At 42.9% G+C, this 17,636-nt stretch overlaps 1 protein-coding gene and 1 non-coding gene across 2 annotated transcripts; both read left to right on the forward strand.

Annotated features, from left to right (window-relative positions):
* Window positions 1-9,316: 9,316 nt before the first annotated feature.
* Window positions 9,317-9,480, forward strand: LOC130888331 (U1 spliceosomal RNA). The gene has a single exon (XR_009058461.1). It is a non-coding gene; the product is annotated as a U1 spliceosomal RNA (small nuclear RNA).
* A 3,172-nt stretch (window positions 9,481-12,652) lies between these two features.
* LOC130888030 (proteasome activator complex subunit 1) lies at window positions 12,653-13,640 on the forward strand. The gene has a single exon (XM_057790844.1). The coding sequence runs from the start codon at window positions 12,758-12,760 to the stop codon at window positions 13,505-13,507; it is 750 nt and encodes a 249-aa protein (XP_057646827.1). The 5' UTR covers window positions 12,653-12,757; the 3' UTR covers window positions 13,508-13,640.
* The last annotated feature ends 3,996 nt before the right edge of the window (window positions 13,641-17,636 follow it).

The following is a 17,636-nucleotide window of genomic DNA, read 5'->3' on the forward strand; positions in this document are numbered from 1 at the left end:
TTGTACTGAATTCTCTTTTGATGAAGAAACAGAATCAGAGAACACAAGGGGACCAAGAGCTACCAGTGGATAAATGATGGTAGTCTGTTATATTTAGGCTATACCTACTGTCTTTGTTTATGACATCAGAGTCCCCAAATTAACCTAATTACAACAATTTGTGTTTAACTCCATATGATGCTGCATGTGATCTTGTCTTAAGCTAAACTATAATACAATAAAGTAAAGTTGAATACCATGCCTATGAAGCGACATTTGATCCAGAAGAGGCTGCCTCTGTCTCTGTAGCATGTGTCAAACAAACAGCTGCTGGTGACATTGCCTTAGAGAAAAGATTAGTCCAGTGAGTGGAGAAGACAGAGGACTAGGAACGTCACGTCATCTGGAACTATCCAGAGTTATGAAACTTCTTTACTTAAGACCCTCTGTTGCCCTCCTGCCATGGGAGTCGGTAGATTAATTGTAGATCTCCGCTCCTCTCTCCTTGCCTAAATCCCAGCCCCCACTCTCATCCCCAGCTCTATAGCTGACTACCTGCTTCAACCTCCCCTTCTTCTCTGCCCCCATTTCCAACATGTAGAACTTGGAGTAGACTATGTAGAACTTTTCCTTTAACTTTCCTTCTCTCCGCTGATTGCTTTATTCTAGCCCCCAACACCAGCAGGCATTCTCTGGGGACCAGAGAAGCAGGTAGGTGGGCTAACAGCGAATTTTCACCTCCCTCTTCTCTCTTCAAAATCCAGCCCCTCAGTCTCTCCCTCATCAAAGAAAATGTTAAATATAAAAAATCCTGGCACAAAGCATTCAGAAAATCTGGAACATAATGAAAAGACCAAATCTAAGGATAACAGGAATATAGGAAGGAGAAGAAACCCAGCCCAAAGTTACAGAAAGTATTTTCAACAAAATTATAGTAGAAAACTTCCCTAACCTATAAAAGTACAAGAAACATACAAAATACCAGATAGACTGGACCAGAAAAGAAAATCCCCTCACCACATAAGAAGCAAAAGACTAAACATACAGAACAAAGAAGGAATACTAAAAACTGCAAGAGGAACAAAAAAAAAAAAAAAAAAAAAAAACCCAAGTAACATATAAAGGCAGATCATTTAGGACTGCACCCGAATTTTTAATGGAGACGGTAAAAGCTAGAAGGGTCTGGCCAGATGTTCGACAGACTCAAAGAGACCACAGATGCCAGCCCACACTACAATACACAGCAAAACTTCCAATCACAATAGATGGAGAAAATAATACTTTCCATGATAAAACCAAATTTAAGAAGTATTTATCTACTAATCTAGCCTTATTCGCTAGAGGAGAAACTCCCCTCACTGAAAAAATTGCAAGGAATAATTAATCCCAGATCAGAAAATCACCACAACCACCACCTCAACAACAACACCATAACAGAAATCAACAAACATTGCTCATTAACGTTTATCAACATCAATGGTCTCAATTCCCCCAATAAAACAACACAGACTAATAGAACGGATGTGAAAATAGGATTCACCATTGTGCTGCGTTCAAAAAACACACAACATCAATAATAGGCATTGCCTCAGGGTAAAGGGATGGAAAAAATATTCCATGCAAAAATAAATCCAAGAACAAGTTGTAGCCATTTTAATATCTGACAAAATAAACTTCAAACTACACTAATGAGAATAGATAGGGAGGGATACTACACACTTATCAAAGGGAAAAGTCCACCAGGAGGACTTTGCGGTTCTGAACATCTATGTACCAAACATGAGGGCACTCAAGTTTATAAAGAAACGCTGCTACAGTTTAAGCCCCATATTGTCCCCTACACAGTAGTAGTGGGAGACTTCAGTACCCATTCTCATCAACAGATAGATGATCTAGACAAAAACTAAACAGAGAAATGCTAGAACTGGATGTTATAAACCAAATGGACCTAGCAGTTATTTACAGAGCACTTCACCCAAACACAGAAGAATCCACCTTCTTCTTGGCACATCTGGAAATGTCTTCCGCAATGAACCACATACTCAGACACAAAGCAAATCTCAGCAGGTACAAGAAAACTGAACTACCATCCGGCATCCTATCTGACCACCATGGACGAAAGCTGGAAATTGGCAACAAGAGATATAAAAAGCTTACAGACTCATGGAAACAAAACAATTCAGCATTGAATGGAAAGCTGATAAGAAAGAAATTAAGGACTTTCTAGAATTTAATTAAAATGAATACACAGAATAGTCAAACTTGTGGGATATGTTGAAGGTGGTTCTAAAAGGCAAGTTCATAGCTCTAAGTACCTATGTAGAAAACGGAGAGATCATCTTATACTAGTAACTTAAAATCACAGCTGGAAGCTCTGGCACAAAAGGAAGAAGTCATACCCAAAATGAGTAGACAGTAAGAAATAACTCAGGGCTGAAATAAGTAAAATAGAAACAAAAAACTGACAAAGAAACAATGAAACAGAATTTGGACTTTTCAGAAAATCAGTAAGGTTGACAAATCCTTATCCAAGCTAACTAAAAGGTGAAGAAAGAGTATCTAAGTTAACAAAATTAGAAAGGAAAATGGGGACATAACAACAGACATGGAGGGAATCCAGAGAACCAGAAGGACGTACTTTTAAAAACCTGTACTCCACCAAACTGGAAAAATCTAAAAGAAATGGATAATTTTATCAATATGTACCACTTACTAAAGTTAATCAGTATAAGTTAAGCAATTTAAACAGACCTATAACCCCTAGTGAAATTGAATAGTCATTAAAAGACTCCCAACCAAAAAAAAAAATAAAAGCCCTGATTTTAGTGCAAAACTCTATCAGACTTTCAAAAGAGAGTTAATGTCAATATTTCTCAAACTGTTTCATTTTACGAGGCCACAGTTACCATGATACTCAAACCACAAAAAGACCCAATAAAGAGAATTACAGATGAATTTACCTTATAGACATAGACGCAAAAATACTCAATAAAATACTTGCAAACCAAGTCCAAAAACACATCGAAAAGATCATGCATGCACCATGATTAAGTAGGTTTCATCCCCGAGATGTAAGGATGGTTCAATATATGAAAAAAAATCAGCAAATGTAATTCGCTACACACACACACACACACACTGAAAGATCAAAACACATGATTATCTCATTAGATGCAGAAAAGACCTTTGAAAAAATCCAACACCCTATTCATAATAAGAGTCCTGAAAAGATCAGGGATATGAAGGACATATTTCAATATAATAAAGGCAATTTACAGCGATCCCAAAGCCAACATTAACTTAAAATTTCCTGTTTTCCCCACACCTAGTCAGTGTAATACTTAGCTCTTCACCTTACTACAGGACACTGGCTCAACAGTGTTCCTTGCTGCTTTATTCCTTCTTAATCAGAAACTGGAGATAATCTCAACAGGAGAATGGATAAAGAAAATCTGGGAAATGTGTAAAAGTCAATGTACATATGAAGCATCATTCAGCCTTTAGAAAGAATGAAATCACACTTTTTAGGGGTTCATTTCAAGGACGAATGAGAAATGTTTATGTTGTATTCATGCATCGACAACAGGGCCACACACGTGCTGTTGAGGACAGCCATGATGCCTGTGATGGAAAAGCAACACAGAGCAGGCAGAACACCTGATGTGCGGATCGTGTTGGGAAAGTCCAGTGCCTTCCCACCCTCTCCATGCTCACCCAGCCCTAGAAGATGGCTTTTACGACTGCACTGTTGTAGAGAGTAAACGAAGGTATCGCGGGGTTCCTCGTCTCCAGTCACACAGTCAACCGGATCACAGTTTGCGCTTGGGGTCACTTCAGAAAACCAACTCCAAGCTGGAGGCAGCTTAGATAGGCTCCAGCCAGTGTGTCTCTATGTTCTGCTGAGGAGGCTGATTTCCTGCCAGACTGTCCTATCCACCAAAAGAGCAGGAAGGGGATGACTGCCAGTTGGTTCTGTTTGTTCTCATTATAAGGCACTATGTTGAAGCAGAGACTTAAATACACAGTAAGGAGCCACGAAGACTTCAAATCGATGCCAACAGAAAGAATAAGGGACAGGCACTGCCGTAATTATACCTGGCCATGCTTACTAAGCACCAGATGCTCTGTTAAATATAGAGGGGCTGGCGTCAGGCCGGAAGGACAAAGCAAAAGCAGGAATTGGAAAGTTTCTTATCAGAAAGATGGAGAAGAGAGGACCAATACCCAAAGGCTGCCCTTGGACTTTCATATGAGCTGTATGCACCTGTACCCACACATGAACACAGCCACGTGAAATTAAAGAAATAAATAAAAATAGAAAAAACATAGAGTTTCCTTATCCAGGGGGATTTCAGAGATGGAGAAAAATGAGGAGTATAATTTTGATCGAGTGGAGGTAGAAGTGTAAGTAGGGGTGACTATTAGGGACTATGATAGCAGACGGAAAGATGGGGTGACTATTGGGGACTATGCTAGCAGACGGAAAGATGGGGTGACTATTGGGGACTATGCTAGCAGACGGAAAGATGGGGTGACTATTAGGTACTATGCTAGCAGATGGAAAGATGGGGTGACTGTTGGGGACTATGCTAGCAGACGGAAAGATGGGGTGACTGTTGGGGACTATGCTAGCAGACGGAAAGATGGGGTGACTATTAGGGACTATGTTAGCAGACGGAAAGATGGGGTGACTGTTGGGGACTATGCTAGCAGACGGAAAGATGGGGTGACTGTTGGGGACTGTGCTAGCAGACGGAAAGATGGGGTGACTATTAGGGACTATGCTAGCAGACGGAAAGATGGGGTGACTGTTGGGGACTGTGCTAGCAGACGGAAAGATGGGGTGACTGTTGGGGACTGTGCTAGCTGACGGAAAGATCAGCAAGCTCTTAGCCAAAACAGAGGATTTGATGGTTTCCCTGAAAAACCCAAGGGTTCATGTCCCCAGAAGGATGACAGGTATGTCCCAGTAGTTCCTAGAGTTGGTAGAATTATTGCTGGAAAGAAGAAAAGCTCCGGTGGGCAGAAGATTCTGTCCGAGATCTAGACAAGATGGGCTTGAGGGATTGGCATGATAGTGAGAGGAAATGTCCCATGTGTCCTATGTTGCTGCCTTGTTTTAGACGATTGGGTAAAACTTTGAGCTATGAGCTGAGCTCTCCAGGGTGTAGGCAGCTAGACCCCAGACTTCAGGAAGAAATCACTCAGCACAGAGAGGAAAGAGGAATTTGGTACAAGGGCAGATAGATTCCGAGGTAGAAGGAGGGTAGGAGGAGCCCTCTGGGCCATCTAGGAGGGGACTTGTGACATCTGCAGTCCCTGTGGGTAGTTGAACTCCTGTACAGGGTGCAGTGTCCCTCTCCGTCCCCCACTGAATTCAGAAAGCATATCAGGTTGACCCTAGCCAGCTCTTTTGGTGCTCCCAGGCACAGGGCTGTGGCCTTGGATCCCAGGCAGTGTTGTGGAGAACAGTGTGGAAAAACCCAGAAGCTTTCAGTCTTGGTCTTGCTGGAGGCTGAAGGAGCTCACTCAGCCTGTGCACCGCCTGTAAGGGTAGGGAGTTAATTCATGTCACCTGAGCCAGGAGTTGCATCCCCTGTCGTGAGCAGATTCTAGAGGCACTCTGTAGATTCATGGAAATCCTGCCAGAGCAGGGACTGCTGCTTTGGGGGCAGCCTGGACATAATTTATAATTATATGGCATGAATACAATTTACACATGCTTTTTCTGTGACTCAGTGCTGTAATGGCTGTGGGAAGCCTATGCACTAAGGAGACAAAGATTTGCTCATATTAAGGCATTGGGAATATAACTATGAAACCCAATTAGGATTAGGAATCAACACAAAGGGGATTTGGCAATGGCACTGTCCACTATACCAGCTCCTGTGTGGCACGAGCAAATTCTAGCCAACGGGGACACCTGCCCCAAACAGCTGTGAAGTCTTATGTTGTAACTTGACTACGAGGCTTATGGTTTAGGAGTTTGCTCATTTGAGGTCTTTGGGGGCATGACGGCCTCCTGAGAACTCTGACCTAACCAATGGATTTACCCCCTCAATGAATAGGTAATACTATGACATTGTTGGGATATGATGGGAGGCAGGTGATGATTCTAGTTGGAAGAAATAGGTCACAGGGGCAGGGATACCACTAGGGACTAAGTCATTAGGGGATGCATCTGCCCTGCTGTCATTCATTATTCTCTGTCTCAGCTCTCTGTCGACCACCACGGAGGGAAGTTCCCCCGGCACACAATGTCACCATCATGGTTTTCTTTCCAAGCACATAAGGCTGAATCCTCAGCTAAGGCGAGCTAAAAATATCTCCCCTCCATTTGAATTGTTCTGTGTGATATTTGGCCACAACAGACGCCTGGTACCCTTGGAAATAGAGTAGTCATGCCTTCCCAAAAGAGGAATGGTGGTCGTTTCTGGTACCTGTGACCATGATAATGGATTAACACACGGAAGCTGACTTGGCATAGAGCCAGGAGTCATGAGCAGTCAGAAGTCTTTAGTGCGGGCACTGCTTTTATAGTGGCCAGCACGAGAGTCTGTTTGTGCAGGAAGGACTCGGGCTTCTGAAATGGCTGATACCTCTTAGAAGCAGAATATCCACAAGGACTTAAGCTTCTGAAACTCTTTGTGATCCCTTTCCTAGCAATGCTTCTGTCTGCACTGCTATCCACAATGTGGAGCTGTGCTTTCTCTACTGCACAGATAGTAGCTTCTGCTCATTTCCTCAGTGAGTTTTGTCTTCTGGGTTTCTGTGTCCGTTCACATTCATTTTCCTCTTTTCTAATCTCCCATCGCTGCCAATGTCAAGTAAACTAAACTCAGCATAGAGAGCCTTCGATCGTGAATTGTCTGTGCTGGGCAGACAGCATCCCCAAAGGCCTATTTTTTTTTCCTTGCAAAAACCCTCGGCTTATCCAAGGGCCAGTGGAAATTTATTTTTTTCATCTTTCCCCAAGTGGCTTTTCCTTGCAAAATGCCTGACATGACACCAGAGGGGACTGGGAGAAGAGGCTCCCTCCCAGAGGGGCAGCCCAGGGACTTAAATACACACTGGAAGGAAGGGAGGGGTGTAGGGAGAGATGGCAAGAAGACAACACAAAGGACATGGCTTCTTAGGTAAAGACCAAAGGTTTTCTGCAGGAAGCTGTGCCAGACGGTAGTGGCCAGGATTCTCCGCTGTCTGTCACTCACCCCCATGTATGCTGCACTGGGTTTCTCTTTTCCTTTTTTCCTTCCCAATAAATGAGGGCCTCCCTGCCTCTGCTGCCCCTGGCTGCAGGCAGTGGCCAGGGGATCCAGGGCCTCAGATCCAGGGTCCTGCATCGGACCTCAGGACAGGCAAGGGGGCATCTAAAAGCCTATTTTTATACCACTGAAACGTCAGCTCTTTTCCTCCAAGCTCCCTTCCATTTGCTAAGAGAATAATCTAATTGTGGATTTAAATTAACTTACAGAAGAATTCAAAGCAAGAAAATCTGACTGTTTCTCAAAACCAACATCAACCTGGCATTTTCAGACTCGGAAGAGCGGCAATACCACCAGTTATATACTTGCTAAGTCTTTAATTACAGAAGCACGGATATTATAGAGAACATCAAGAGATTAAAAGTATTGGTTCCAAGTCAGTAGCTGCCAATCTCTGCTCTGTGAAAACGGACACTTAGGTTTCTTATTATCAGTTGAGTCCTCTGTGAAGTGGAGATAACAATGTGGCCCACTATGTGCTTTTGAGAAGGTTAAATGCATACTGCATAAGCTGGCCTTTGAAACAGGAAGAAATCATTTTAAATGAAATTATCTTAAGTGTGAACTGCAACTGTTACACATATTTGAACCTCAGATAGTACCACCACCTTGCTATAAACCTTTGCTTCGTTAGCTATGTGTATAAGACAAGGAGTCTTGTTCTAAACTGTCTTCTGTGATCTGTAACCCTGACTCGCCCTGATTAGGTGACCTGTATGATCATTACGCATGACCAGGTAAAGACCAAAGAAGTCCTCATCTTCTCTCTGCCACTCAGTTATCACAAACTGATAAGCAGTCAACTGTAAATCCTGCATTCTGTGCCCAGTCAAGGACTAAACCAGTCATATCTTCTGAGCTGTTCACTGCTATTCCACTCATTCCCCAGGGGGACAAACTTGCCTAATCATTCACCCTTTCTCTCCTTTTTCTCAATCTCCAAATCAAATCAACATTGTCAACATTCATGTTCCCTTAAAAAAACTATATAAATCACATTTGGAAAAGGATAGAAGGAAACAAGGGAGGGAGGAATGGAAGCAGAGGGGAGGGTAGTGGAGGAAGACACCTGTCTCTAAGAAATAGACTGTCATAGGCAGAGTCAAGGAGACACCATGTAGCTGCCAAAGGAGGCAGATGTCATGTAGCTACCCAAGAAGCAAGAGGTAACAAACCATGAGCCAGAATAGAAATGGGTTAATTTAAGATATAAGAGCTAGCTAGAAAAATGCCTGAGCTATTGGCCAAACAGTGTTGTAATGAAGAAGAGGAAGAGGAGGAGGAGGAGGAGGAGGAGGAGGAGGAGGAAGAAGAAGAAGAAGAAGAAGAAGAAGAAGAAGAAGAAGAAGAAGAAGAAGAAGAAGAAGAAGAAGAAGAAGAAGAAGAAGAAGAGACTGCCAGAAGACACCCAGAGAGTCAGGCACAAGCACACACCTTCAGGAAAGGTAATTGCTTGCAAAGGGCTTGTAGTTTCCACAGTCCTTAAAAGTACATTCCTTCTGCTTCAGCTACCAGACTAACTGAGATTACAGACTTGTACCCACCAAGCAAAAGTGAAATAATTCTTTTTAGTAACACTTCATGGCAAGATATATAATTTTGCAAGATTGTGATGGATTTGCTTATGTATATGTACAGAGAGAGAGAGAGAGAGAGAGAGAGAGAGAGAGAGAGAGAGAGAGAGAGAGAGAGAGAGAGACTCAGTACATTCAGTGTAGCAGAAGATGGTCAAGCTAAATTTTAGAAGTCAGTGTTCAGGGAAAGAAATGGGAAGCAGAATATCAAAAGATGCTTACAGAGTTGTTGGACATTCTAGAACTGATAGCCAAGGAGAATATATAAATTTGGCCTTGAACAAAGAAGGTAAGGGCAGAAGAGGAAAGAGAAACAAATCACTTTTTTAAAGATATAGCAGTAGCCACCTTGGTTCAGAATCTGACATTTATTTTCTCAATTGTTGTCTAGAAAACATATCCCAGAAAAATTACACAATCACCTCAATAGATGCAGAAAAAGGATTTTTTGACAGAGTCCAACATCATATAAAAGCTTAGAAGAAGCTTGGAAAAGGCAAACTTGCACGGCAGGAGAGAGTCCTTGATCAGGAAGGTGGTTTTCCCAGGGTGAGGCTTATCTATTTCCCTCCAGGTGTGCTGACCTCTGCGATTTCCCCAAACATGAGATATTTGGACACATCATCTGAGGTAGTGGGGGACTGCATTTGTATTCTCCCCTTAAAAGAAGAAAATCTGGGGAAAAGGGAACATATTTAAAGCAGGGGAGATGGCTTAGTGGAAAAGACTGCTCCAAGAACCCACGTAAATACCCAAGCATGACTGCACATATACCTGTAACCACAGCATTGGAAAGGAGAGAAAAGTGGATCACTAGAGCTTTCTGGTCACTAGCACGACCCCCCCCCCTCCCCACCACCAAATGGTAAACCTCAGGTTCAGGGAGAGATCTTTCCTCAGGGAATAAGACAGAGTGAGAGAGAAAGATATCCAGTACCTTCCTGAGGCCCCCACATATGGACACACAGGCACATGCTTCTACACAAACACACACACTCACATTCACACACACATATGTATATGCACATGCAGGCACAGTAACAAAGGCAGAGAGAGGCAGAGACAGATACATATACATGAGAGGAGGAAGAGGCAGAGCAGACACACACACATTCACACTAGAGGAGAAAAAGGCAGGTCAGAAACAGAGATAGAAACAGACACACACAAACAAAAGGGGGAGGAGACAGGGGCAGAGACAGAGACAGAAAGTGTAAAAGAAGGGATCACGTTTAAACTTAATAAAGCTTGCATTTAAAAACCTACACCAAGTTTATAATAAACAGGAAAAAATGCTAAACATTCCCACTATAATCAGGAGCAAGATAAGGGCGTCTACTTTCTCCAGTCTTCTTCAATGTACAATGCAAGAAGTATTGGCTAAGTTGACAGGATAAGATAAGAACATAAAAGGGAAACAAACAGGAAAGGGAGAAGTCAAATGTTCTTATGTGTAGATGATAGGGTTCTTTACATAAGAAGCCTTAAAGCCTCCACTACAAAAAAAAAAAAAAAAACCCTTAGAGCTGATAAGCATTGTCAGCAAAGTGGTAAGATGTAAAATTAAAATTAACATACAATTATGTGGCTCATTTCTAAATGTTAGTTACAAGGAGGCTGAGGAAGAAACCAGGGAAAAATCTCATTCACGATTACCTCAATAAAATAAAATAAAAATAAGTCTAACCAAGGCAGTGAAAAACTTTTAGCATGAAAACATTAAAATAACTGAAGAAAGACACTAAAAAGGACAACTACAGATGTAGAGACAGGCAATACTTAGGGACCAGAACAATAACTATTATAAAAATGGCTCTCTGCTTAAAGCAATCTACAACTTCAGTAATTCCCATCAAAATTCTAACTCTATTCTCCACAGAAATAGAAAAACAATCCTCAAAATTCATTTGGAAGCCTCTGCCAGCCAAAGCCATTCTGAGGAAAAGAGTGACAACAGAGGTGTCAGCACACCTAATTCCGTGTTAACTGCAGAGTCATGTGTTTTATAGCTTGATTCCTGGGGAGATGCACACAAATGTCTCTCACCCCAGATAGGGAACTAACAAAAGACAAAGTAACCAAGTCCAAGTTGACGAGCCAGTGAGTTTCCCTGAAGCTACTTAAAAGAGACCAGGCAGCTCAAATGCAGATACATTACTGAAACCCCACCCTAGCACAAGGGAACCCTGGAGCTCTCTGCACAACTTGAAGACAACTCTCCAGGACCGAGGTCTCCTCTCTTCAGTAGCTTTTGCTGTTTATATAACCTGGCAAAGGGAGCCTTGTGAGGCTAGCATGTTTCAGGGATTTCCTGAGACTTGTGAGTTATTGACTTCCAGAGTCTTACGGAGCCTCTGTTCACAGTTTCCCAGTCTTAAGGAGAATACCTGGAGGATGGAATGTTTCAGCTCTGGAAGAACTTGCTATACAGTGCAAGACAGTTATACAAAAACAGGCAGTGGATCATTGAAATAGAGTAAAAGATACAAATATAAACTCACACATTTGCAGCTGCCTGCTTTCTTTCTTTCTTTTCTCTCTCTCTCTCTCTCTCTCTCTCTCTCTCTCTCTCTCTCTCTCTCTCTCGAATGTACATCAGAGAGAAATACAGCCTCTTTTGGCAAATGGTGCTGTGCTGGAGAAACTAGATAGCCACATGTAGAAGAAAGAAAGGTTCTTATCTCTAACCCTGTATAAAAACCATTCCCAATATATCAAAGTTATGACCATAATACTTGAAACTCTAAAGTTGTAAGAGGAAAAGGGGGAAAAACATTGAAAGATATAAGCACAGGCAAGTACTTCCTGAATAGAACTCCAGTTACTCAAAAAATGGGACCAATAATCAACAAATAGGATCTTAAGAAATTAACAATCTTTTGTGCAATAAAGAAAACAATGAAAAGATACTCTACCAAAAAAGAAAGAAAGAAAAGAAAATCTTTGCTACTTACAGGTCTAACAAAAGAGTAACATCTAGAATACAACAGGAACTCAAGAAACTAAACAGAAAGGCAAACCAATCAATAAACCGGCTAATAAAAGAAAACATATTTTATACACAAGAAAATGAAATACACAAAACCAATAAACATATTTGAAACTCCATTGAGATTTGCACTTACTTCAGTGAGAAGGTCAGTCATTAAGAAGCCAATAACAACAAATGCTGGGAAGGTTGGAACACTAAGAGAGATCCCGTGCACTGCAGGTGGGAGTGTTGGTCCAGCCTCAAGGGACAATATGATGGAGCTTCTTCAAACATCTAGAAATAGACCCTTCTACATCAAAGAGTTCTATCACTCCTGGGCATTGACCTGGGGGACACCAAGTCAGCATCTTCCAAAGATCCTTGCTCATCAGTGCTGCCTGCAGCCACATTCATAGTAGCAGAGCAATGGAACCAACGCGTGTCCAGCTAATGAAAAAGAGAGAAAAAAATATGGTTCACATATGCAAGGGAAACTTTCCAACTGTAAAGAAGAGCAAAGTTGTGTCATTAATAGGAAAACTAATGAAAAAAATCACATGAAGTAAATGAAGTCAATCTCAGAAAGTTGAGTCTCACGTGTCTCCCCTGTTTGTGCTTGTCTGCTCCCACTTGTGCTTGGCTGCCTTTGTCTGTGGTTTTGTCTTTGTCAATAGATTTTACATACTCACATAAAAACATGGAGTCTACAGTGGAGGAACGTGACTGCTGAAATGTCTACAAGAAGGGAGGACTGCTGGGAGGTGGGCAGAAGAGTGTGGAGAAGCAGAAGGAATGAGGCAGATTGGATAAACTCAACATTAATTCATCCCTATAAGAAAATTAAATAACGCCCTCCGCTCCCCAAGCCAAGGAAGGCTGTGCAGGTTTCGAGCTCTGCTTTCGCTTTCCTTTCCCGCTGCCCACTCCAGACTCCTCGTGCGGCGCTTAGCCCCCCGCCCGCTCCGACCATGGCCACACTGAGGGTCCATCCTGAAGCCCAAGCCAAGGTGGATGTGTTCCGTGAAGACCTGTGTAGCAAGACAGAAAACCTGCTTGGGAGCTATTTTCCCAAGAAGATCGCAGAGCTGGATGCATTCTTAAAGGAGCCAGATCTCAATGAAGCCAACCTGGGCAGTCTGAAGGCTCCACTGGACATCCCCATACCTGATCCAGTCAAGGAGAAAGAGAAGGAGGAGCGGAAGAAACAACAGGAGAAGGAAGAGAAGGATGAGAAGAAGAAGGGGGAAGATGAAGAAAAAGGTCCTCCCTGTGGCCCAGTCAACTGCAATGAGAAGATTGTGGTCCTCCTGCAGCGCCTAAAGCCTGAGATCAAGGATGTCATTGAGCAACTCAATCTGGTCACTACCTGGCTGCAACTACAGATACCTCGGATAGAGGATGGGAATAACTTTGGAGTGGCTGTCCAGGAGAAGGTGTTTGAGCTGATGACCAGCCTTCACACCAAGCTGGAGGGCTTCCACACTCAAATCTCTAAGTACTTCTCAGAGAGGGGCGACGCAGTGGCCAAAGCAGCCAAACAGCCCCATGTGGGTGATTATCGGCAGCTGGTGCACGAGCTGGACGAGGCAGAGTACCAGGACATCCGGCTGATGGTCATGGAGATCCGTAATGCTTACGCTGTGTTATATGACATCATCCTGAAGAACTTCGAGAAGCTCAAGAAGCCCCGTGGAGAAACGAAGGGAATGATCTATTGAGCCCCCTCTCTCATTCCGTGATGGGTACAATAGAGACCTTCCTGCTCTTCATCAGAATTATAAACTGTACCCAATCTTCTTCCTGCTGAGGTTCCCCCTTACTTGCCTCCCAAACACAATAAATATAGGGTTGCCCAACAAAAAAAAAAAAAAAAAAAAAAAAAAAAAAAAGAAAATTAAATAACACATGTATACATAAATCCTTCAAAATTCACATCCATTTTTTTCATTATAGCACAGTATTAAATTTAATGCATGGTTGGTTCAGCTAATTCAGGCTGACAAACTCCAAATTTAAATGTCCCTTTTCTTACTTCTGTTTTTCCCCAGCCATCATCACAATAGTAACGTTTTAGAAGACCAGTATGTGGGGCAGGATCATTTCTTGACACTACAAAAACAGAATCCAGTATAGAGACAAGAATAGCAGGCCTCCACACTTCATGTAAAATTAAACTCTACTTTTAAAAGCTGAGTGGCTAATTTGCATTTCTTTGCTTCTTGAACAGTTTCTGTTAAATTTTCACATTTAGAACAGGTTTTCAGAGCTGCTGCTGTGCATTTGGCCTATGTAGAGTTGATTGAACTATCCACAATCACTCCTTTCCATTTTACATAGCACTCTGTCTCATTTCCCCTTTAATTCAAGAGTTTGAAATAATTAACTCCAGAGCAATTTCTTCCTTAAAAACATTGTATCTGTCCCTGAATCACTTGGGACCCTTAACTGCAAATGCAGAGAGCCAGCCCATATAGTTTAAATGAAGAAGGGCCTCCACATGCATACACATACATGAACAAGCATGTGTGAACTTCCTTTAATACACCACAGCATGCTGATATCAACTTGTAGTGTTTTTATCTTCTGCTGAATGGCAAGCTAACTGATCAGATTGTGTCTGGGCCTGCAGAACTAACACTCATCATTGTGGTGTTTCTTGAATTGAGAAACCTCTTAGTTAAATCTTCTATTGCTGTGAAGATATACCAACTGACTGGCTTCCAGTTTCAGAGGTTTAGTCCATTATCACCATGGTGGGACATGGAGGCACGGAGGCAGACATGGTACTGGAGAGGTAACTGAGAGTTCTATATCTCGTGCAGGCAACAGGAAGTAGTCTGTCTCAGTGGGCGCGGCTTGAGCATACATGAGACCTCAAAGCCCACCTCCACAGTGACACACTTCCTCCAACAAGACCACACCTTCTAATACTGCCACTCCTTTTGGGGGCCGTTTTCTTTCAAACCAACACAACAGATATACAGACAGAAAAAATGATTTTCACATAGCAACAGCAGCATAGGTAGCATTAACCGATTCACAGCCACACCAGACATCTACCAAACACACACCCTGACCCCTTTACTAAGAGTGAGCATTTGTCTTGACTGAAGAATAAGGGGTTGTGTAGACAAGCTCTGATGATCCAGCAAAGCTATGTATTTATCATCCTTCTTTCTGGATATAAGACAGAGTCTCTAGTTTTGGACTAGATTTTAAGTGTAGCCATGTGGCTATGCTCTTGCAGATTAAATGTTTGTTGTTTATGAAATAGGCTTTGGGCGATGTTCTTGATAGTCCCCCTGTCTATTGGGACTCAGACTAAGTGACTGTCAACTGTGCAGGAGATGACAATAGGTTAGGAAAGCATTGGCCATGACGTGAGGAAGCCTGGGTCACTCCCTGTGGCAGAGCATCTACCTTCAAGGGGATGGCATGGGAAAACCAGAAAACCGAGCCCTAAGCCGCTGGAAGGTCAGTGAGGTCTCTTTGTTACGGAAGGTGGCCTTGCCAACCGAAGTTCCCTGGAAGAACAGAACTCGTGTCGTGGATGTCTCAGACTCACTGACTGGAGCTGTGACGGTAGGAAGCAGAATATTTCAGATCAAGAGGTGAAATTATCCAGCGACCTCCTTCGCTCTTTATTGCTGTGATAAAGACTAAAAGCGACTTGGAAAGGAAGGGATTATTTGGTTTATACATCCACTTTGCAGTCTATCGCGGAAGGAAGCCAAGGCAAGAACTCATTCAGGGCAGTATTTAAAACTACGAGGTCCTCCAAAGTGGGAAAGTCCAGCATTAGAATTTGCACCTCTCCAAGTGTAAGCTATGCCTAGTGACGTCATTTGTCAGAGGACACCGTGGAAAAACTGGGGGTGGGCAGTGATTTCACAGGGTACGTGTTCTATTCCGTTCAGACGATTAGGTCAAATTTATTGTCTTTGCAGTTAGGTTTATATTCACTAGACTGGACAGTTTTGTGTCAAACTGACACAAGCTGGAGTCTTCTGAGAGGAGGGAACTTCAACTGAGAAAATGCCTCCCTAAGTTTCAGCTGTAAGGCATTTTCGTAATTGGTGACTGACGAGGGAGGGCCCAACCTATCGGGGGTGGTGCCTTCCCCTGGACTGGTGGTCTTGGATCTGTAAGAAAGCAGACTGAGCAAGCTAGTAAGCAGCATCTCCATGGCCTCTGCATCAGCTCCTGCCTCCAGGTTCCTGCCCTGTTTTGTTCCTGTCCTGGTTTCCTTTAGTGGTGGATTGCAGTGTGGAAGTGTAAGCCAAATTAACCCCCTTTTCCCCAGTTGGCTTTATGGTCAAGGTGCTTGCTGCAGCCATAGAAACTGTAGCTAAGTAATTTACTTACACATTTTTTTGTCTGCTTCAATAATTAGGAGAGTTGGAACCTCCCATTATGAAGGCAAGTTTCCTAATGGTACTGTGTCTGTTTTTCCCTCACGTATTTTAGAGGTTTATTTTGTGCTTAGTGATTTGAAACTTTTATTATTATGCAGTTGTGGTAATCATCGCTTTGTCTTGACAGTTCTGTTAGAAGCACACCTGTCGTCTGTAGGTCAGCAACTGTCTGCCATGTTACTAACATCCTTTCTTGTTGCACCTTTGCCTCCCATATGTTCGGGCGTGTCTTCTGTAAATAGCAGACATCTGTCAATATTGGCTTTGTAACATTTCGTTCTTCCATTGTACTCTACTGACTGATCAGGGCTTCTAGTCTATTCACGCTGTCTATCGTGTCTCTCCAGTTTGTTTTCCCATTCCCATGCCTCATTTTCAGCACCAAACAACAAGATTTTACTGTGCACACTCACACCCTGGGCTTTTTATTGCCCCCAACACCTGTCACATTGAGCGCTATAGCCTCTGTCTACACATTAGCCCAAGGCATCTCTACTGCCTCCTACCACTGGCCAAAACCGGTACTCAGCGGCACCCTTACCCTGTGCTGCTCCACAAGGAGAGGCTCCTGGGGCTGTCATGCTTCGTCCTTGCTTCTGTGTTCAGTTGTGGATCTTACCGTCTCTTGGAGGAAACTGGAAATGGAGCCCTGTCTTCACTTACCTTCAGTACCACCTAACATTTCCTTAGTGGCTGATAGCTGCTAGTTGAAGAAGACAGATAGGGTAGAGAAAGCCCTTAGCAGGTCCCTCAGGAAGAAGAAGGTACTCGGTAGTTATAAGAGCAAACTGCCAGTTGCTGTTTAAGCAGTGTGTTGAGAGCACACCTTGGAAAGGATCCGTGTTTGCGCAGGAGAACATGAAAGCTTACCATTGGGCTACTCATCTAACTTTCCTTGCCTTTGCACTTACAAGGGGGGCTCCCTTATTTCAAAAGGTAACTTTACAATTTTTTTTTAAAAAAAAATACATATGTTCTAAATGGCATTTGGCACGTCATGGTTGCAGTTTTAGGGACACTTCGTTATGACCAGATTAGGTGTGATAACAGAAGCCGTGGAAGACCATGACATATGAGAGAAACTGCCAGAGGCGGAGAAGCATCTGTAGGGCTGGAGAGAGAGGAGAAAGCATATTGCTCCAGACCATTGCAGAAGCCAGGCCATCTTTCATGAGCAATGACTTTCCACAAATATCTAACAGTCTAGTCAGGTTAAGCACAAACAGGGATGAAGTGCTCTTAATTTAGAACCACAGTTGAAAGCGTAGGATAGGCAGCAAAACTGAGGTAGTCGTGACAATTCATAAGAATCGTTCTAGAGGTGAAGTAGCAAGGAAGGAGCAAGGAAGGAGGCAGTGGGCGTAGCCAGTCATTCCTGAGAAAATTGCTTAGAAAGTGGAGGAGGTAGGAAGGAAGGAGAAAAGGTCCTTGT

This window comes from Chionomys nivalis, chromosome 16, assembly GCF_950005125.1.
Source record: "Chionomys nivalis chromosome 16, mChiNiv1.1, whole genome shotgun sequence".
NCBI classification, from domain to species: domain Eukaryota; kingdom Metazoa; phylum Chordata; class Mammalia; order Rodentia; family Cricetidae; genus Chionomys; species Chionomys nivalis.